This window comes from Paralichthys olivaceus, chromosome 5, assembly GCF_024713975.1.
Source record: "Paralichthys olivaceus isolate ysfri-2021 chromosome 5, ASM2471397v2, whole genome shotgun sequence".
Classification (NCBI taxonomy): domain Eukaryota; kingdom Metazoa; phylum Chordata; class Actinopteri; order Pleuronectiformes; family Paralichthyidae; genus Paralichthys; species Paralichthys olivaceus.
This window is the reverse complement of record NC_091097.1, coordinates 6,442,861-6,465,370: the sequence shown is the minus strand read 5'-3', so window position 1 is coordinate 6,465,370 and position 22,510 is coordinate 6,442,861. Positions and strand designations below refer to the sequence as shown.

At 41.4% G+C, this 22,510-nt stretch overlaps 3 protein-coding genes across 4 annotated transcripts in view; all 3 read right to left on the bottom strand.

The window, feature by feature from the left end:
- Nucleotides 1–7,132: 7,132 nt before the first annotated feature.
- Nucleotides 7,133–9,152, bottom strand: ndufa4a (NDUFA4 mitochondrial complex associated a). The gene is made up of 4 exons (XM_020094113.2): nt 8,991–9,152; nt 8,264–8,352; nt 8,063–8,123; nt 7,133–7,418 (listed from the first exon to the last, which is right to left on the bottom strand). Exons 1-4 carry the CDS (start codon nt 9,030–9,032, stop codon nt 7,362–7,364), a joined length of 249 nt encoding a protein of 82 aa, XP_019949672.1. The 5' UTR covers nt 9,033–9,152; the 3' UTR covers nt 7,133–7,361.
- Nucleotides 9,153–9,748: 596 nt separating this feature from the next.
- slc35b1 (solute carrier family 35 member B1) lies at nt 9,749–17,909 on the bottom strand. The gene is made up of 9 exons (XM_020094674.2): nt 17,296–17,909; nt 16,469–16,572; nt 15,851–15,981; nt 15,730–15,760; nt 14,193–14,353; nt 13,907–14,033; nt 11,715–11,821; nt 10,814–10,967; nt 9,749–10,438 (listed from the first exon to the last, which is right to left on the bottom strand). The coding sequence occupies exons 1-9, from the start codon at nt 17,418–17,420 to the stop codon at nt 10,386–10,388; spliced, it is 993 nt and encodes a 330-aa protein (XP_019950233.1). The 5' UTR covers nt 17,421–17,909; the 3' UTR covers nt 9,749–10,385.
- Nucleotides 17,910–18,325: 416 nt separating this feature from the next.
- fam117aa (family with sequence similarity 117 member Aa) overlaps nt 18,326–22,510 on the bottom strand; it is an 8,850-nt gene continuing 4,665 nt past the window's right edge. Inside the window, exons 1-7 of one of the 2 annotated variants that reach the window (XM_020094673.2) lie at nt 22,485–22,510; nt 21,921–22,016; nt 21,623–21,739; nt 21,165–21,281; nt 20,568–20,793; nt 20,291–20,465; nt 18,326–20,122 (exon numbers count right to left, since the gene is read on the bottom strand). The exon at nt 22,485–22,510 is cut by the window's right edge and continues 391 nt beyond it. In XM_020094673.2, the coding sequence (XP_019950232.1) occupies nt 19,909–20,122; nt 20,291–20,465; nt 20,568–20,793; nt 21,165–21,281; nt 21,623–21,739; nt 21,921–22,016; nt 22,485–22,510 (971 nt within the window). In that variant the 3' untranslated portion in view covers nt 18,326–19,908. The remainder of the gene's footprint in view (nt 20,123–20,290; nt 20,466–20,567; nt 20,794–21,164; nt 21,282–21,622; nt 21,740–21,920; nt 22,017–22,484) is intronic. The other variant, XM_020094672.2, reaches the window with a different exon arrangement.

Here is a 22,510-nt window from a genome sequence, read left to right as displayed (position 1 = left end):
ATTTTATTTAGTTTTTAAAATATCAAATAACTAATTAAAACCAAACTTATCAGAAACATGTATAAGCTTACAAATACATGCACACAAGAACTACCTACAATGACACACATCATCTATGAGACATGTAGTCTACTTTGACTTTTTAGTTTGATCTCTATCCCGTCCACTAACATGGAGGAGGACGGGTTTATGACCTGTACTGCAGCTAGACACCAGGGCCCTCACATCGTCCATCTTTATTACAGACGATGGGTAACACAGGTTTTTGTCTGACGTGGTGAAGGAGTGATGTAAGTGAAAGACACTGCTGGTTCTGCATCAACTTCCAAACTGATTCTCATCGGTCAGTTTCCAGGATTCAAAGGGATCCGTGTCTTTCCCTAATTGTCAATAATCAAATAAATGTTTTAGGAAACACACACATTCATTTTCATGCCAATAGTTAATTTAGATGAGATCGATACCACTCTCTGACTGTATCCGTCTGCTGAATATAATTATGAGCAGGACTATTTCTTGGCCGGAATCGACGGCTGCTTGAAGTCTCGGCGTCGCTGTGAGGTTGCCAGGCAAACAGCAGCGAGCTCAGGATTTTTTTTTTTTTCCTCAGCCAAGAGTGTCTGGCACATATAACTCCTGGGCATAACACCCGTGAAACCACAACGTGTCATTTTCTTACACTTTGGTTATTGTGCAGCCTAAACAAATGAGATGAAATGTATTAATTAGTAAAAGGTGGCACAATGACTATTAAAGTTTGTGATTGGTCCTGACTAACGTGTAAGAGCGGTATCCATCTTCTTATCCACCTCTGCTGACTGAAATAGCTGATCTTAACCAAAACAGGCAGACTCAATACATTCTAAATACAGAATATCTTTTAACCTGACTGAAATGTTGACTCACAATCCATCAAGGTTATTACTGTCAACCTGCTGTTCTCCACTGTAGCTCAGCATGAACACAAAGGCCTCAGGTCATGGCAGTTTTGCTTCCACCTGCTTTTCAGGCACGGCTTCCAAATTAATCTTTGCTCTTGTGCACATGAAAAATATTAATTGAAGTAGTTTTACAGACTGAGAACGAGAGGGTTCTGGAGGCCTGAGGGACACACTGGCATGATGCTTGTGGTGTGGTTGGCTGCGTGTGGATATGCTGTTTGGGTGTAGTTCTTGGTTTCACTTTTCAGCTGATGTTTTTCTGTGTGGAGTTTGCTGGTTATATAGATACTCCAGCTTCCACCCACATTCTAAAAACATGCAGCTTATTACCTCTGCCAATGTATTCACCCCTGTGCTTTTGTTGATTAGATGATGAAAAACAACGACTGGACAGGTGACCATGTAACCTGGTGGAAGGATGTGCTTTGGGTCGGGGATTCTTGAATTTTCTCTGTAACATTGTGAGAGATAGCAAGTGTTTCCACATTTTAACCATTTTCCCAGAGTTGTTTGTGGATCTTGATGAAAAAAACGAGAGTTTGAAATTTCGGTGCGTCTTAAAATTGAAGTGGACTATTGGGCCTTGGCAGTGGTTTGCGCTTGAGTGCCATTGTAGTTTTCGGTGTGGTTGGTGATATGTGGACATGGACAGGTTTTGGTGTAGTTGCTGGTGTGTGGACATTATATCTGGACAGGTTTTGGTGTGGTCAGTGGTGTGTGGATAGCGTGTGGATATCGTCTGGTTGCTGGTGTCAGCGTGGCTCTGATCAGCTGTTGGCAGGCGGACAAGTGGGCGGTCTGTCCCTGCAGCGGCACCCCGGGTCGAAAGCGGGTTTGAAGTTTAATGATGCCAGCTGCCAGCTCTGCCAGGCTGTGAGTGCTAACGAGCTGGCACTGGCGGCGGACTGGGCCTCGGCGGCAGCACCTGGAAATGTAGCACACGTTTCAGGGGGGCGGGGCTCCAGTGGGGCTATGGAGGGGCCTGCTGGAGACCCAGGACAGCACCGAGAGGCCCGCATCTCTTTGAAGAGTGCCCCAATTTCCATATTTCATTACACACGGCTGACTGACAAGGCCCAGCCAGATGTTCTATTTTCAGCTATTTAAATTTTGACCTGCTTTCCTACCATGGATGCAAAAAAAAAAAAAACAGATTTAATCGAAACACAGATGCCAGGGATGATGGGAACTTAGATCTGGCATGTCTGTTGTCTTCATCCTCGTAAAGCATTGAGGGAGTAATCACACATCAAATATTGCTCTTTAACTTTTCAATATCTCAACTGTTCTTTTTCATTACAGACATTTGTTTGACAGTCTGTCCTCAGGGCTTCACTGTCTTGCTCAAGGACACGTTAACAAGTCACTCTGCTTGTTCCAGGGATCAAACCTGAGGCCTTGTATTTATGAGACAGTCTCTAACCACCCAGCCGGGCCGCCGCTGAATTGGCTCCCAAAGTGAGTGATGCACGCTCCGAAACAGCACATAAAGCACGCTCGCACGGCCCCTCTGTCCCTGAGATATCGGGGATGATTAATTCCTGTGGTATTCCTTTTGAAATGGCTGTTAAATTGTAGCGTCCTTACTCAATCCCTCATGCAAAAATACATCGACAACCCTGACCTTTTTGTGCATCTGCTGCAAATGGCACTTTGTCATCCGGAGTGACCAAGCCCAAGGATCAATGTGGTTGTGTTGAAATAAAACTTCCATGATGAACTTGCTGTCTGATTGGCTGTGCGTGCGTGTGTCTGTGTGTGTGTGTGTGTGTGTGTGTGTGTGTGTGTGTGTGTGTGTGTGTGTGTGTGTGTGTGAGCTTCATGAGTAAAACAAGTCAAACTCTTGAAAGAGGAGGAAGGAGGGAGAAGAAAGGAGGGGTAAAAAAAACAAAGGGAAAAGCTGGGTTGAATACACAGAAAGAAGGAGTGGAGAGCGGCTCTGAGTCAAACTCCAAATGGCAAAACATGAGAGGCACTTTCTCTGAGAGAAACAGAGGGAAGAAGGCTTTCGCTCATTATACTCAACACAGCTCACAGCAGGGGACGGAAAGCGGTTTATTTCTTCAGTAAAGCGTCTGCGAGTGTGTGTCTGTGTGCGTCTGACTGAAATCAGAGAGGTAATTGAACGACACAGAGGCAAATTTGAAACAGAGATAAATGAGAAATATTGCATTTTTATGTGTGGCCACTGCAGACATGTTGAATTTGTCTCTTCTGTGTGTGGAGTTGACAGAGAACACACTAAAGAGTGTTTATCATCTGCATGTCTGACGTTTACAGACTCACAGCAGGAAGATACGGCAACATAATCTTTGAGTGTTTGGTGATAAGAGGAGGAGCAGTAAAGTGTGGGAGATAAAACAGCTCAGAGTTTATGATGAGTTGTTTAGTTGCAGTTCAGTAATGTTTTGTGAACTCATCCTCCTCATCTCTTATTCCCCTGCTTGTTCTTTTTCAATCTGCTAATGTGTCAGTGTGGTTCCCAAACTGGTTGTCGCGACCCCCTGGGAGGTCATGAGGAGCTAATGGGGGAGTCGCGAGATGATTTCCAGGAAGAATGTCACCCAGTAGAGCGCAAATCTCCGCCAAGGTCCAACAGTCCACTGTGAAACCACATTAAACACACAACATCCAGATTTTTATTTGGATCAGCACAAAATTACACACACTAATAAAAAACAGTTACCTAAAAATGTCAGATTTCCTCTTCAAGATCCTTGAACTATCCTCTGAGAAATCAAGGAAAATGATGAAAAATGCCTGATCTCTCAATGTTAAAACAAAAGTGAAATCAGCTGCCATTTTGTCCCCACATGATTGACAGAATCACTTGCAGCAGATCAATTTACAGCACCACTCAATCTTTTATTTATTTTTTTATCAACTAGTACAAATCAATATCTTTTATATAATTCAAGCATACAGTGGGGGTCCCAGGTCTCTTGTATCTTTACTCTGGGGGTCAGTGAAGTCGGGAAAACCTTGTGCAAAAAACAGCTGTTGCTCTCAGTAACCAGGACAAGACAGGATTTCACAAGTGGAATAACCGTCCTTTGTCGGACGAGTTAGGTCAGGGTCTTGTTTTATGAAGGCACTTTTCATTAAATGGCTTTTAATTAGATGCTTTATTAGTTATTCACATTTGTAATTGCACTATTTCAAGTCTGTGAGGTGCTTTGCAAACCAGTTTGTTTGAAAAGTGCTGTATAGAATTTATTATTATAAATATTTATCATTATTATTATTATTTAGACGTGCAACCTCAGATTTTCCAAATATGTGATTTTCATTTCTCCATTTATGGCAATAACATCCCGTTGAGTAAAAGTTTTCTCAACAGAATCAGTCCGATAGAAACTATAAATTGAAACTATTTTATATTTATTATCACTATTTAAATAATTTAACACTGGTGCCTTTAAAAATATAAATTCAATTTATTTCATTTTATTCAACAGTGATGGTTTCTGTATTCATAAAATGCTGTTATCACAGTGAGCTACATTGATCATCTGCCTTTAAGTCTCATGGTGGATCACTGTAATAATGTATAAAGTATATAATGAAGATGCTCTGTTAGTAATAATGGAGCAGGAGTCTCTACACACACACACACACACACACACACATGGCTCCTGGGCTGCCTGACCTTTGGCATGACCTTTCAAAAGAAAATCTGAAGCGGTCGCCTCGCGCCTCGGCCCACGTTGCTTTCCCTCATTATTTTTTTCCACTGTTACCTTTGCAGGTTGGCAGGAGAGAGGTAGATTCAACAACAGGGGGTCAGGGGTTGCGAGGAGAAGGGTAAAGATGCGGGTCAGATTGGCTCTACAGTTGTGTTCGGCCAATGTCCTCAGAGAATTCACCAGCACAAAAGCCATTTGAACTCTGACCCCTGCAGCTGTCTGTCAAAAGCTGACCCTCAGCGCTGACGCTTATCTACCTTAACGATTAGGAAAGATCCACACAGTAATAATGGAGCAGACAGCGGCTGCACAGGTTTAATGTTAAGTAACAAAACATTATACATGCGTGAAGAAAGTCAATCTTCTCTGCAGCGTCACAATTAGCAACATCTCTACAACCAAATAAAGATGCTTATTAACATCATGACCCTTAGACGAGTGACTAAAATGATCTCCTCTGCAGAACTAATGTTTTCATCACTTTTTGTCAGCCTGTCAGCAGGATGACACAAAAACTACTGAGTCCATTCTCTTGAAACCAAATCCAAGGATTTATTTTCCCACTTTCTTCAACAATTTTGTGAACTTCTGAAGAAATAATCAAGATCTTTATTTAAAATCAGGCATATTTAGAGAACTGATTTATGAGTGTGTGTAGTTTGATGGTTCAGCTTGATTGAAGTTTAAGTATAAAATGTGCTCTTCTGAGTAACAGCCTATTCCTGATATTTGGATTCTCAATGTTTTGGCCATACAGGCCAAACATTGTTGTACCCTTTAAACCTCTACCTCAATGATTTTGTCATGACACATTGTTAAGACATTCATGGTTTGTAATTTTAACAGTCAGAGCAACAATAATCAAGTGGTTTTCATTCTTCAGTAGTAGGAATATTACTACAAGAGCAATATTTCAACATGAACCGATTAAGACAATAGCCAGTGAACAAGACACTGCCATGTAAACAGCATATTTTAAATTATCTTAACCCTAATAAGGTCACACTCACAGTAAGGAAGGATTGAACTTCTGACTTTAGTCACATTATGAAGACATGTTTATGTCTTACAAAGGAATATGGATTTTATTAGAGGGTGCATGTAAACATAATCCATGTCTCATTCAGAATAAGGTCGATAGTCGGATTATTGCCATCCATGTAAAGTCACTGATGTAAAAACTTTAATATCCTAAAAATATTTTCACAGCACTGCTCTTAACGTACTGTTCAGACCCTGACTGGAAAACTGTAGATAACAGGATCTTCCAAAGCTAATATTTTATTTTGCAATTTAACTATTTGCTTAGGTTTGAGTTCAATTGATGAAATTCAACTGAACACTTAATATTTTAAGATCAGCTTTTTTTTATAATGATACATTTGCTACAGAGACAGTCTAATAAAACCTAACCCTACAGTGGTAGCATTGAGGTTGTTGTATTCATTAATACAAAGTTTGTGTTTTTCCCACCAACCATTCAGCTGCCAGTGTTTGCCGTCCAGCCACCTGCTTTAATTTTGCCTCCGTTCAGCTAAACATCACAGGTTACAATAACAAATCAATGAGCTTATGTAAAGAAAAGGCATTTGTGGTGCTACTTCCATTTAAAAAAATGTTTTTGAACCAGCGGTTATTTTGATTTTGGCTGAGTGCTCACAGTGAACATGCTGAAACTACTGAAATGATCCAAAAATGTGTCACATACTGTGCCAGAAGTTAATTTTCATTTCCCCAGGTGAAAAGGAGAAAAAACAGACATGTGTGGCACGTTCCAGCAGTGGAGAGACTGGGTTAAGATTTAGACGTGGGCTTCTATTCAAATATGAAGGTCTCCTTGACATTTTCCTGCGCTGCGTTGGCTGCTCATCCTTGTCACATTTCTCCAAACTGCAGATGAAAAAGCACGACCTGTTGACATTTACAAACTCATCTGGCTGAGAGCGATGGCATTCTATAAAGGGAAACACCTCCAAATATCCCACCTCACAGTCCTGTCTCCACCGCTGTGTTACACATGAACATGTTATTGCTTTAAAACAAACAGCAGTCAACCTTTGCAGGGATTGATGTGTTCTATCTCAGTCTTCCTTTTAAAGTCTATGACTACAGCTTCTCCTGTGCACTTTAAAACTATGCAGAAGCAGCACAGTAAGCCTATTAACGTGGCACTGCGGCTTCCAGGGTGCCACCAGAGGGAGCTTTCTGTTCACTTGAGACCAGGGTAAAGTCTGCCCCTGCCATGCCGATAAGATTCTGGAGAGCAGCCAACAATGGTATGGCACACATGTCACCGGCAGTTGGGTTACGGCAGGACGAAGGTGAAATGGGGTGAAAGCAAAACCCAAACAGCAACAACAGAGCAGGAATGTAAACAGAGTGTGAACTGAGTGACCATGCAAATAAATTATACACACGTGACAATACAAATTAAAAAACATGACTCAGGATCAAGGCCACTGAAAACTGAAGTGCCCACAAATAAAACCACAATAAATGAAGCGCTTTTCTCTGTATGGAGGAGAAAAGACTCCTTCGCTTTATTGAGAGCGATTGACAATGAGAAACAAGAGATAAGATTTCAAAAAAAGCCAATGGGATGCAACGAAGAACTTAAATATGAATCATTGTGCGGGTTTAGCCTCTGCATCCCACCAAAGGTTCCAAGAGAGTCCAAGACGGAGCTGTGCGGATCATCTCATCTTTGTGCTTTTGGTCCAGCAGATGTGTCTCTTTAGAAATCTGGACGTTCCTTCTTCAGCTTGCTGTAGTCCATGCCGACTGCGACAAACTGAGAACACAAAACAAATTTTAGCTCGATGCCAAACACGGATATTTTACATAAGAATGAAGCTCAGGTGACTTGGCGCAGCATGATGCCCAACATGTTACTGAATCATTCAATTCATTCATTCAAAAGAGATTAAGTGTCTTGTAGTAACTCCTATTACAGTTGTTTAAAGGTCCAGTGTGTAGGATTTAGGTGAAAGGGATCTATTTGCAGATATTTTATGTAGAATAATGATGTTTTCACTATATACTTCCATCTAAATTGTATGAATTGTAGTTTTCTTTACCCCAGAAAAGGCCCTTTATATTTAAATACTTGCGTAAGGAGAGGGTAAGGTGAGGGGTGTTCAGCTGCAACATGTAATTTCAACACTCATATCACGATATCACTAAATTCTACACACTGAACCTTTAACAGTGACCAGTCAATGACTTCACCAGATTTATTACAACAAGGCAGAGTTAACCCGATCATGTAATTTGATTAACCAGATTACGTAATTTGATTAATCAAACTGAAGGAACAATCCGAAGCTCAGCAACAAGTCTGGCAGAGATCCATACTACGATCCCTAAATATAACTGCTTGTGTGAAACTACTCCTTAAGTTCAGCAGGACATAACATGGTTTTAGGAGAAACACACCTTGTACTGATAATTGGGGCCCAGTTTGTTCCAGGGCTCTGGGTTGTTCTTGCGATCCCAGCTGCAGAGGAGAAGACAGGTACACATTATACAAACAGAGACGTTGTGTGAAACGTTCATATATTACACTTCCTCTCATCTTCATACGGCATCACTGAACACTCAGATACAAAAGAAGGGAAGTAAATATAAGATCCTTACCAGACATCTGGGTTTCTCAAAGCCAGACGAGCGAGGTACATCATGGACATGCTCACTCCTCCACCGATGAAGATGAAGAGGGGGATGAGCTGGAAGAGACGCACATGAGGGTGAGAAATGTTCTTAAACTTCAGGACAGGTTAGCACAGCTCTGTCTGAGTGACCGCAGAGGCAGCTGACAGGCTGTGTACACTAACATCACACCCTGTCACCTACTAAACACAATGTGGTCGATGTTTCGCAAACTCAACTCAGTCTGCTTTAAATAAGAACACAACTCTGGTGGTTTCTTTTCCTTCCGTCGCTTCTTGACGAGCTGATCTCCCAGTTAGCACGGCTAACTACTTGCTAACCTCCCCCAGTCAAGCTAGTAGCTGCTATTTCCAGCGCACCGGAGCTTCGCTGGTTAAACTTCAACCGCGAGTGAAAACGTGACCTGGTTTGACTCCAACTGCCACAAGTCAACACACGTGAAGTCTGGAAAAATGTTTATTCATCCTCATCTGTGAGAGACGAACAGTGACAAGGAAGCAGCTTTGCACAATTTACACGATTTGTCAAAGTCAGCGCGGTCAAACCCGGAGCACTATAAGCTAGCTAACTAGTCTAGCTAAGCTAAGTTAGCTGAAAAACGCTAAACTAGGTTAGCCTGAAGAATTCACAGACGCTTGGAAGAAACAAAGCGTCAAACACGGATCTTTAGAGGATATTAGTGGAGTTTACTCACAGCGGGATGGCTCCTCAACTGTTTACTGACAGTAGCAAACATTTTTGAACGCGCGATGAGTCCGATTTAACGCAGTTTGTACAGAAATAACCGGATTACCACCAGCCCGTCGACACGGTGCGTAATTTAATGAGGCCGAGGAAAGTAGGAAGCTCCGAATAATGCCTGACCGAGCGTTAAAAAACACAGCCTTATTAATTCATAAGCAGTGTTTATGAAATATCTCGGACTCGCTATGTGTCTAAAAACTGAGTCATTTCATCTGGTTTCATTAAAATGGGCCCTATTTTTTTATAGCCTGTATTTCTACACAATATTTTATTCGGGCAGGTTTTTTTTATGTCGCTCTATCCATCAGCTTACAACCCGAAAGTAAAATCCATCCAAATACAAATATTGAATTTAAAAAATATACTGAATATAATATACAATAATCAATGTAGTGTGTGTGTAAAGTAACGTCAAATTAATGTAGTGGAATAAAATGGAAAGTATTTTCCCTCTGAACTGCAATAGAGGGGAGGCATAAAGTACCTGAATAGAAATACACAAGTTATACTTATACTCAAAGTTCTAATAAAGTTCTGGAGTGAATGTCTACGGTTGCTTTTCCCAGATATGATTTTTAAAAAGGGTGATTATGATATTGTATTAGGTGGACAGAAGTTCCTTATTTTATCATTGGAAATGCAGAAACCAGACACTGATGTGAGCCAATGAAGTAAAGTCAATGGAATAAAACGAAAATGACAATGAAATCATATCACAATATCCCTTTTATGGCAAGTGATTTTGCACTAGAAAATAAAAGTAAAAACAATTCAATAGTAAGACTGGACATAACACAACAGGCCACATACAACCGTTCATTATTTATAAATGGCATGAAGCTTGGCTAATTGTTTGCCAAGAAATAAACAGGATGTGATAGTCAAGCAGCACTTTGTTAATCAACCCTTATTTGGTGGTGTTAAATGCTGAAATTCTTAGGCTTTGTTTCTTTCAACTTCCATTCAAGGGAGCTGAGCTGGTTTCAGAAACATTAAAAAGATTTGTCTAAATGGAACTTTCTTTTACACTGCAACCCTCAGTTCATCCAAATTCTTCCGCAAAACTGTTGTAGCTTGTGGTCCAAACAGAATGTTAAGTGCTTAGCTCAGTCAGAACTTGATCCCTAGTTAAATGTTCTTTACAGTATAATCAACAGTACAGAACAGAAAAAAGAGACGAAAATTACGACAGATCTTTTAAATACAGTTAAAAATCTGAGTGTACTTGAACATATCATAGGCACAGTTTGCCTATACAGGATGTCTTAAGAAAATAAAGATACTGGCTCTTAAGTGTCTGCATTTCATCTGCACTATTTCTGTCTCTCTCTGCAATCCAGATGTTTTAGTTCGTCGTCTTCTTTGGGCCCTTGCCAAATTTGGCATCAAATCCGAGACCTAAGGTGAGAAAACAGAAGACGTGAATCAGGAGCAAAGGAAAAACAATAAAAACAATAAAAACACCAGCACTGGCATCTTCTCTGTGTCAGCATTACATTTACTGGCCCTACTCTCAGTCCATGATTTACCAGTCAACTAAATGTTTTTACGTGGGAAGCTTGAAAAATCCCAAACTGGTCATAATAGTTTCTTAAAATTAAGACATACAGTAACTATCTCCTTCTACAGCTCTTGATGGAATCAGCCTCATTTTTAAAATATTTGATAGCATTATATCTCCCACCATTTTTATAGTGCTACACTGAATTAATGAGAAAAACTTGTTTTTTTTTTTTGAGTGAAGAGTAGAGGACATCGGGTTTTTATTCTCACCGATGAAAACTAGGATGGTGCCGACCCACTGCATTGTAGTCATGACGTTGCCAAACAGTAGAACGGAGCCAAGGATTGTGAAGAACTTCCTCGTGGTGGTGACGATAGAGCAGGTCAGAGGCCCAAAGTACACCACCGTCATAAAGATGAAGGTCTGGAGAAGGATTCAAAATGACTCAGATTGTAATTTGAATACACAATGTGAAGAAGCTACTTACAGGATTTCCCATTACAACTACACCGACCACATCTATAATGAAAAGAAAAATCTAGCGAGCTGCTGGAAATAGGTTTGGGAGACCCAGATGTCTTGTGCAGAAGCGGTTTATTTATGTCAGTGAATTGGGGAGAAGAGTGATGAGTAATACAAGTTAACAGCGTTTAACACCACCCAACTCTGAAGGCTCTCGTCGCAGATACATTTAAACCCAGACGTCCTCAGATGACACAGACAATGGATCACAATTACACATGTATCACTAAGAGAGACTAACTGAGCATGAGACACAGATGTTGTTTGTTGTGGCTGTCTACCTTATCAGTAAGGTCATTACAGCCATCCTAGGAACAGATGTTAAATGATTGCTTATGTTAAATGATGTGACCTGTGTACCAAAGCATGGCTTATTAATATAGAGGCTGCTTTCAGACATGCAATGAAGACATGCCATGAATTTTCCTGAGTGTCAGTGAGAACTCAAATGTTCCAGCCAGTTGCTCTGGACATTTTCCATAACTTTTACCTCTAGTGAGCCCAAGTGAGAATTCAGCAGGAAAATACAGATATCTCAGGACGAAAGAGGAGTCACACATTTAGATGCTTTAGAAAACAGCTTTTCAGACCCAAGGACCCAAAAAACAGGAAAAAAAAAACTCTGACAACTTCAGTCGTTCCACCCACCTGCCCTAAAGCACTGGTCAGTCCAAACAGGAGAATATTGTAGAAGATGCTGGGGTGACGTTCAGTGAATCTCAGGAACTCCCATATCTCCCCAGTCCACAACACAGCTGAGAGCAGAGAGGAAGAAAACAGAAGAGGGAGCAGGTGAAAAAAATTACCATTAAGTTTGTGGTTTCCTCGTGGTCGCCCTGTCCTTGACTCTGATGTGCTGAGAAATTCAAACCTGAGTGTTTATAATGTGGCCGCATGGCACCACCATGTGGCCTAATACAGTAATAGCAGCGAGATAAAGCTTGGGTGTGGGCTGTCATGGATTCGTGGGAGTCATAATAAGAACCTTTATATATTGTGGGAAATACACTTCAAAGCTGTGGAGGGCAGATAATAATAAAGGCAGCAGGAGAACACCTTTGCAAGTATTTTAATACAACCTCAAACTGAATCTGAGATATTTTATATAATGTGAGACGACCTATGAAAGTGAAAAGCAGACTTTCAGGAGGGATGGAAACACACTGGCAGATAACAGGCAATTATTTTGTTTTAAGAATGATCGAAGTCCCTCAGTTTTCATATTGGCTTTGGCCTTTTGATCTTTATCATTCAGCACACTAGTGCCTAACCTCAGAAATCCCCTCATTATATCATATTTGTTTTATGTGCCTTAATCTCAGGCATTTATAGCAGCCTCCATGTAGACCCGAGGTCTTTGAGGTTCAGAATTTCTTATCTATAAAGATAATGCTGAAAACTTTGCCTTGACTGAATAAATTGAGTTTTTCCTCGTAAAAGAAGCGTTCACCTTTTCTTCCAGAGCCTCTAACTCAGCTGTTATTGCTTTTTGTTTGGGTCCTTATCTTATTATTAGAACTGTCATTAGATACACAGCAGTTCTTGGTCCTGGGATCTTTTGTAAGGATTTTTTTGTGATGTTACAAATCAACACTAACTAATAATTTAATTTCCTTTTGAGAATAAACAGCTCAGACAGCCATGTTCTAACTGCTATTAATACTGAAATACTAGTTGTACTTTGCTGAATGGAAAAGATTCCCAGCATAGTGATAAAATAAGACACTGAACTATATTTAACTCCACCAAGGAGGTTATGTTTTCATCTGCGTTTGTGTATTTGTGAGTTAAAACAGTTACACAAAATCTTCTAGACAGATTACCATAAAAATTTGGTGGAATTACGTAGTATGGGTCAGAATAGAATAGAATACATTTTGGTGTGAATCAGGTGATGGATCCAGGAATTCTTTAAAATTGCACTGTAGGGCATGTTTCAACATTGTTGTTGATTTCTCAGATAATGTTTCACAGCTCTGACATGAACAGGGGAACTGATATTTATGAGAGTGTGAGAAATTCAGTGCAGATCCTAATAAATATCTGGATTTAGTGAATTATATGCAGTTTCATAAGGTGACTGTTGGGCCTTGGTGGAGGTATGTGCTCTACTGAGCGTCATTCTAGTTAAGACTTGATTTGAAGTTCAAAGTATTATATGTGTTTTTAGACTTTTTACAGATCCACAGATATGCAACAGTAAATTGAATGTTTTATGGTACATATACAAAACTGAAGAATAGTGAATTATGTATAATGCAGCATTGGTGACCATGTAAACAGGGTAAAATACAAATAGGTACAGTAGATTGAGCTAATACCAGATTATACCAACACTACACCTGCGAAATGTGAATACAATCTGCATTGGTTTAAATATTTTTAGTTTTTAACAATTTCTGTAAAGCAAAACATGCTGCACCAGTGTTTGTGTTTAATTCTGCAACAGTTTGGCAGCACTGGATCACACCAAGGTGACTTTGCTCATTCGTTTTTTCCTCTCTGGCTGCAGCTGTGCCAGTCATTAGATTAGCCTGTTTTGGTTGGTAAAAAACCCCATGCTCCTTGTTACGTCCCTAAGACGTCTAGGGGATGAGGGACGGACAATTATATATAAACCGGGAAAATAACAATTGACCAGCCAGATGCTTTAAAGGAAAAAACAGGATTTTTATTAAGGAACGTAGGATGTACACAAAAAAAACCCGCCACCGCCCAACTAACTGAAAACAATCTCCCCGCGACAGGAAGATGAAACAGTAAAATAACACTCCTGATTCTAACTCGCACATATTCAGTTACACTAAAGTTTGATGGAGAGACACTTCAGGTTTACTCACCTAGTCCCAGCACCAGAGTGGACCACATGTTAATGTTCAGCATCATGTGGTTGGCACTCGCCTGGAAGCGAGCCCTCATGTGGTCCTGGGCCACACCAGTCAAACCGTCCAACGTTAAGGAGACCAGCTATGACGCACAAAAACACACCGCCACGCCGTGAGCCAAACGTCATGGAAATGTCACAGTAATCACAGATACAGTGAGGAGACACGGGTAGATCTGAATCATATGACAGTAAATGTGATACGAGGGAAATGCGTGCACTATAAAGCCATGTGGTCTCACCAGCAGAATCTCTCCAAAGCCAAACACGTGGTCATCTGCCACAGTGGAGCTCTTGTTGGGTTTATAGAGGAACAGAGCAACGCCGCTCACGATCAGCAGCACACACAGGTACTTAGCCAACGGGTACTTCTTCCTCAGTATTGTAACTCCAAGGATCATCACTGAAACAACACAACACCAACATGACTGGTCACTTTGAGCTGTGCATACCAGTGTTACATACATGTGGTGTGAGCTATTCTTAACCTGGATACAATGTCAGGCCTGAGAGTGGAACATATGGACAGTGAGGCGGGAAAAAAAGCATGTGAGTATAAGAAGAGATAACCTTCATGCACACACAGTACATACTCTACCCTGCAACTGTGTGCTGAGAAAATAATCTGTTTACTCTGTGTGTCCTAGGTCAGTTCAGAAAGATACTATTGCTCGTCATGTGCTATAGACACACAGCAACTTCACTTTGTACATTATGTAAGTCAACATTGAAACATAATGGAGAAGCCTGAAATGTACAGTGATTGCTAAGTTAGCAGGAACAAACATGCATGTCAAATGTCACAAGTACAATTACAGTACAATAGTACAGCTTGACACTGTTTATCTCTAGATCGTCACGTATGACCGAGGAAAGGAAGACGCCTCGAGAAGAAATGCATTTTCATTATTGTTGAGGAATTTTTGACCATCCTCACACATTAATATATATATGATGTATATAATGTATATTACACATAATATCGGTACACCATTGGGAGAGTGGGGCCTGCCTCGTTCCACAGATACTCCCTACTCTCTCTTCGCTGTGCACAAGGTCAGGTTATAGATAAAGGACCAACCAACAGTACATCGTAGTGTCTGCACTCATGGACTTTCATATCTAACTCAGATGCCCCATCAGAGGCATCACCTTTAACTATTTTGCGTATTTCACCAGCTGCAAGATGCAACAACACAATGTGATTAAGGTGTGCATGCTTTAGGCTTAACTATCCAATAGGATGTAAACACTACATTAAAATATTCTGCGTAAACATCAGCTGCTGCCTGAGTTTTCCTTTCACCGGCTTCCAGAAAGCTTCCATAACAATTATTACCTCCACCAAGGAGGTTAGGTTTTACTTTGCGTTTGTTTCTGTCTGTAAGTTAGCAGGACATTTGGGTGTGGAAGAATTTTTCTCACTTTCTTTAACATTGTTAGACAGCACATCTTTCGATTTGATAGAAAAATCCATGGATTTGATAGAAAAAAGAAAAATCAAGCAAATTTAGGGGACTAACATTTATGAGTGAGTGAAATATGGACCAGATCCAAATACAAATCTGGATCTAGTGAATATAAATGTGCTTTCATGAGGAGACAGTTGATTGTTGAAGGTACATGCTCTACTGAATGCAAACAATTTTCTTCCTTTACAAAATGCAAAACACATAAGCCTGGACATTAATTAAACAGCACAATGACAGGAGGTGATATGTTGCATAGATATACAGTTAGAATGCAAGATACAAACCAAAGTGATAGTATTATATTTACCTGGTATGGGCTTGCAGGATTTTCCCAATACCTATCACAAGAAAAAAATGAGTGCCAAGAAGTACTGATACAAAATCCCCCCAAAATTAAATGAACTTTCCCCCCAAAGTGGCAAACTCACCTGTGTGGGATAGTTAACATACTGAAGGGCAGAGTTACTGGACACCATGGCTCCAAGATAAGAGAGGGAACACAGTATATAGAGCCAGCTCTTGGTGTGATCCGGTTTTGAACCCTCAAAAAACTGGATCACTAATGATAAACACAAATATGGTTTTGAATAAATTACACCAAAAAATATATGCTAACTTGACAACATCAGAAATACATGTTGGAAGATTTTTCATTTTAACCACTTCCACAGCCAAGGAGGGTTCGTTTTCACCTGTGTGTTTGAATGTTTGTTTGTGAGAGAAGATAACGCAAAAACTACACAACAGAGTATCACAAAACTGGGTGGAAGTGTGTAGTAAGGGTCAATAAAGAACCCATTAAACTTTCATGCAGATTTGGATCAGGAGGTGGATCCAGGAACTTCAAAATTGAGAGATATGGTGTTTTTCAACAGTTTCATGGATATCACAGAGAATACCTGGTGGATCTTAAGGAAAGGGGACCAAATTCGATGAGCGTGTGCAATTTGGATGCACCTTGGTTGAATTAAAGAGACTATTGGGCCTTGACGGAGCTATGCGTCATTCTCATACGTTTTTGTCTCCCTTGTACAGTACATACTCACAGAGCTTAGCAAACAGCGAATTGATAATACACTGGATGAAGACCAATGTCCGTGCGAATATGAACTTCTCCTTCTTCTCTCCTTGACCATAATCACCTCGGGTGCTGGAAAAGTCAGAATAACAACACTGTGTTGAGGTTAACAATTCTCAGACAATGACTCGGAAACTGAACCCTAAACTGCCCCCCCCTTGGTAGGAGCATGGGTTGAGGAGAGGATAGCTTCAGTCTCCGTGCAGTGAAAAGGCACCTCGCAAAGGAGAGGCCATAATGCATTGAATTACAACTGACAACCCTGTCAGGTGGTGATATTTTCTTAGGGTGGTGTCTTTCTCAGTGTCAGATTTCAGTTGTAGTCAAGAACTCACAAAGAATGCAACTAGGGTTTCAGTATTATTAGATGACAATAGTAACTATGAGTAATTTGTTCCGAAAAGGCTGTTCCGTCCACACAAACCAGTCTAGAGGCATCCATTTGAAACTAAACACGTCTCATCTCATGACCTGGGGATAAACATACCACGAGTGTCATCTCTCAGTAGTTGTTATGCAGTTTAGTTAGCCACAGTCACAGTTCAAAGAATCACAGATAACAAAAATGATTGCTGATTATTACAGATGTATTGATCAAGGTATGAAAGAGAGTGCTTATTGTATATAGATAATAAAGCCAGTACAATTTCTGTTAATTAAAGCTGAATTGATCAAGATAGGAAAGATGCATTTTGTTTTGTTCATACAGTGAAATTGATTTTCCATAATGTATTGATCGAGATAGGAAAGCTGCAACTTGTAAACAGAACATCTGCAGGGTTCCGTGTTACTCACATGGTCTCTTGTAATATTCCGTAATAAAAGTAACAGACAAAGACCCCGATGAAGCAGACGATGAAGCGTATCCGCATGTTGTCCCACAGCGAGGCGGGCTTCCCTGCTCCCTTCCCCGCAGCCATGCTGTCCTCCACGAGCCCGGGTATGGAAACCGACACCGCTGCCCCTCCGCCGCCCCTCACACCGACGTCCCGCTCCACTATAGCCGATGTCACGAACCCGGAAATGGCGCTCGTGTTTTTCTATCAGCTGTGATTGTTTTTAGAAGCCGGGTGGTTTTCTGATGACTGTCACCAAGCTCTCTGGTGCACGGTGAGCGGTTCGTCCAAAGCTCGCTAACACCGTCTTCACCGGTCTCGACCTGTGTCAGATTACTCGAGATATCAAGTCATTATAGTTTATTTAGACTCGTCCTGCCTCTGACAACGTGTCGGTCTCTTCCGGGACACGTGCAACATCTCCAGCGTCTAATTCTCTCCTTACACACGGACCGTCACAAGATTTTAGTCCGCGTCCTCATTCAGAAATCAAACTTATATTTAGAAATGTAAAAAAGCGAATCACCAGAAAATAGTTAGGAAAGGACCCCGAGGGTGTCCTCAGTGAAGCCTGATCTATAACATTCAACAATTATTCAACCGTGAACTCGAACGCATCACGGTGTGTTTGCTGTGACTGTGTGAACCCAGCGTCAGAAACACTACAACAAAATATAAGTTCTTTTTGTCAAAGTTGACAATTTCATTGTGTGTTATGAAATGGCAGCTGTAGAGACTGCTACTGAAAAATGTGAGGGGCTTCCTTAAACATGTCGCGTGCCTTTTTGTCGTCCTAGGATGTGGATTGAATGCATTGGTCCATATAGGCGGTAGAGATTCTCCCTCGGCCAATCAGAGAGCAGATTTCAGGTGAAGAAGAAGAAGAAAAGGAAAGGCGGTGCTTAGATTTAAAAACCACTGATCCACGTGTCAAAGGCGAAAAATGACAACAAGACAAAGAAACAATAATTACAGTGTTATAGAAAATATTTGAATGAATTTTATTTTATTAAAAAAAAGCCAAAGCACACCAAAACATCTGATCTGGTATCACCCTGAAAAGGGTAAGAGAAAGGGTGCAATAATCAAGTCTGAGAAAACTCAGAGCTGAATAATAATACAAATAGTTAATTCGCACCAGGTTATTTTTACTGTAGGTTTGGTTTTAATAATCAATGTTGCATGGGACGATGCTGACAAAGACAGTGTCTTATCTATTTGAACATATATCAAACAGTATTTAACCACTGAGACTGATCAAAACATCAGTGTCACCCACTCAGAATATTAAAGAGGTTGCAACAGTTTGGTAAGAACAATGCCCGCTGTAAGCAAGTAAAGCTAGAGATGTTCCAGCATCAGAAATGTCTCAGATACTAGTACGCAAACCTAAGTACAGACCCAATACCACATGTTAAAAGTATATCAGTTCATTCCAGCTTAAACTGCAATTTTCTTTTCCTGAAAATCACTTTTTCTTCACCGCTCAAAAACAGTATTTGCTGTACTGCCACTGGCAAGTATTGTTTAGCGTAGCATTTGTCAGAGCCAGCTGAAATGTCAACAATTTGGCAATATTTCACACTGCACAGTCCCACAAGACATGTACCACATGCAAGACTTCAGTTTCAAGTACATATCATAATTTTTTATTCTATTAAATGCACTGTTATCAGATTTGTATTCTGTATCGGCTGATACACAATGTCCGGGTATCAGAATTGGCATTAGCAAGAAAAAAAAATGGTATCAGAACATCTCTGAGTAAAGCTCTTAAAACACCCATCCCTGCTTATAAACCACCAACCTACACAAGTCAGTTTCCTTATTGAATAGAAAAACAGAATCACCAGCCTCATAAGTTCATTACAAAGATACAAAAATATAAATCTTGCTAGAAATACATTTGTAGAAAAGTAGGCTGTTGTAAACTATAGGCCAAAGACTTATAAAACTCAAGGAGTAAACCCATCAAGTATTTTGTTTTTCAAATATGAACACCTCAACTTAACTATGCTTTACAGAGGTATTAATCGACAGTAAAGGATAGTAAGGAAGTAATACTCATGTCAACACGTGAGCTAAATGCTTGGCTTTTGTCTCTGAATTCACTCGTGTTGATATTAAAAATCATCCCAGCAGACTGTAGTCTTTGTCTGAGCTGTTTGCATATAACTAAAAATCCAAAAGGGAAAAGCCTAAGTGATCCTTGAAATGTTTTTAGCATTTGCCAACATTTCCAGAGCTGAAGGCCTGTAGTCTCAGCCCACATAGGGGAAGACTATTTTACAAAACAAATCAAGTGCCTATGAAGTCAATATCAGCTGAATCCAAACATCCTGTTGTTGGAAATAATCGGTAAAGCAGCCAGATTTTCAGGCTAAAGTGAGTCTGAAGTATGACGATAACAGTCTCAACGTCTCTTCTATTGATCACGGTGATCGTGCCCTGTAACACCACTGATGAGCCAAGTGAGTGCAGGCATCTGCTGGCATGTAGAACACATCCAGTTTCCCCAGGTCCCTGCTGTATAGTGTGCTTTAGTCCTGAGATGATCTCCTCAGGAGTCCACCTACTGCATGCCGAGGTGCCTGGTAGGAGACGCTTGTCCCGGGCAGCCGGTGACAGGAGACACCGACAAGCCCCGGAAGAGGAGGTCCATGGAGGGCAGGAGGGGCTTCAAGAGACTGACGGGGCAGAAAGCAGAGCCTCCGTGGGGAGTAAAGTTCACCTTGTTGGGGTCGGGGCAGGACGGCTGGAGGAGAGGCTCATCCTGACAAGCAGACCTGGAGGTGAGGAGACAGACAAGATGTTTCAGAAGAAGAAGTAACCCACTTTACACAGCCAGGGGCTTTGAACTTCTCTCCTAATTGTTCCCTTTTTTTCACAAATTACTTCTTTGTTCATACATACAAGTGCAAAGCCTTCTAGCTATGCTAACACACAATGCTTACATTGCCTCTTCGCACACTCGAACCCGCTCACAGCCCTCAGGTGGCTCGCGCTGGAAGGAGTAGGTTTTACTGGGCTGAGGGGAAGAGGAGCAGGGCTGCAGCTGAGGAGGATCCAGTGCAAATGAAGGAAGCAGTGAAGATGGAGAGGGACACAGGGTCTCACAGTCCACCGGCTCTGCAGGGTCAGAAAGATCCAAATACATTTAGTAATAACTCCTAAAACAAAAACTGAATTTGAAAGAATCTCCCAATAAATATAAAATCGCAGTTGTCTTACCTGGCTCTCCAATGGGACAGGGAGACTGGGAGGGTGACAAAAGCAACGGGTTCAAGGTACGAGGGGAGTTTGAAGGCGAGAGAAGAGATGGATCGAGAGGACAGGGTGACTGACAGGGAGACAGGAGGGAAGGGTCCAGGGGCCCAGGGGAGGGCTCGCTCTGAGAGCCACTGCTGCACCTCTGGGCAGGGACAGGAGCCCTGTGGCCGTCTGGGATATCCAAAACCTATTAAAAAATGGTGTCAGGGAAACAAAATCGATGAGTGAGGAAAGGAAATGTAGGAGCTGGCTGGATAAGTGAGAGGTGTGGCATGAGTCAGAAAAGAACCCATTACATTTTGGTGCGAATCCAGATCATGAGGCAGTTTGGAATTTTTATCTTTAACATTGCAAGATTCAACATTTTCACAAATCCAAGGAAATAGTTCCTGGATCTTGATGGAAAGAACTCAGGTACTTTATGGGGACTGCTATCATACGATTGTGTGAAATTTGATGCAGCTGGATTGAACCTCAGAGGGCTGTTGTGCCTTGGCAGACAGTTATACTTATTAAGGAATTTTCATTTTGGTTTTAGGAATATTTCAGTGAGCCAACCTCAAGTTGATCATCTGGTTTCTCAGACCCAAACACGTCTTCCAGCTCCAAGTTAAGACCTTCGACGCTGCATCTCAGTCGTGGGGCGAGTCTGTTCAGTGGCATCAAGGGTGTTGCCTGAAGAGCACAAAAAATACAATTTAGATGTGACTGTGCACTAACAGTGACTATGAGTCTTCTCCAAAAGCATCAGTTCTATACCATCTATAGCGTTGGAATGTTACAGTATGATATTCTGGTCTTAAATTGTCTCTGTGTGACATCATGGCTGTAACACAGGAGCTTTGATGACAGCCGTTCCTAAGAAAAGCACCAGTGTGTTTTTTTTATATCCCTGTTACTGAGGGGCTCTGCCTGGTCTGCCTGTGACAGCCAGTTAGGCATCTGTGGCAATCTGGAAAATGTGTGTCCTGTGTTTCTTTAACTCGCACAAGCTCAAAAGAAAAAAGAGCAGCTACCTGAGCGACGCCTGCCGCATGACCTGCTGGCAAGGGGTGGTGGGGGAGCCCGTGCCCCGCAGCTGAGGGAGGGGCATGGCGAGAGCGCTTCTGCAACTGATGCCTCAGCTTGGCCACCTGAGGGCAGAGTGGAGAGGGAAACCAAACTAGACAATTCATTCAGAAAAGGGAGAGGTTACTCATTTTCCCCTCTGGGGCTGTTGGGGTTTTCATGCTGCTAGTGGGAGTGCTGCAGAATAAAGAGGCTTGAGAGCGAGTGAGAAACAGAGCTGCTGCAATTATGGGCTGAAACACTCACCTCCCTCAGGTGTTCTGCACTTCCCCACGACGCTGAGCGCTTGTGTCCGCCAGCACTTCTCCTTCCCTGGCCCTCCTCTGCCCAGGAACTTGGAGTCTTTAAAAAAAAATTTAAAAAAACATTATTGAGAATGCAGTAAGTTTTGCCAATCAAACCCTTCCAAGGGCTATGGCTGAAAAAAAAGATTTTATGGAGGGAACTCAGCAGGGTTGACCTTTGGAAGTCCTCTTTTATTTTCTGTTAAACTCACTGAACTCTAATCAACACTACAGCAGTCAAGTGGAGCCCCACAGCTGTTGTTGCACACCTGCCCTACAACAGCTGTACAGAGGAAGGCAACAAGGAAACCACTCTGAGTTGCAAAACATCTCTACTTCCCCACACACACGAGAAAAGATCCAAACCACATCACTGCGCAGACTATAAACAGTGCAACTATCAGCATTCAACACATACAGTTATGTTGGTATTCACATACTGTGGAGGAAAAACACCCAGCAACGTTTTTTGTGCACTTATTTTGCACAAATCTACAACTTCTGACAGTCACTCATATGTCTGTACCGATTTCTTCACTTTGACTCTCGATC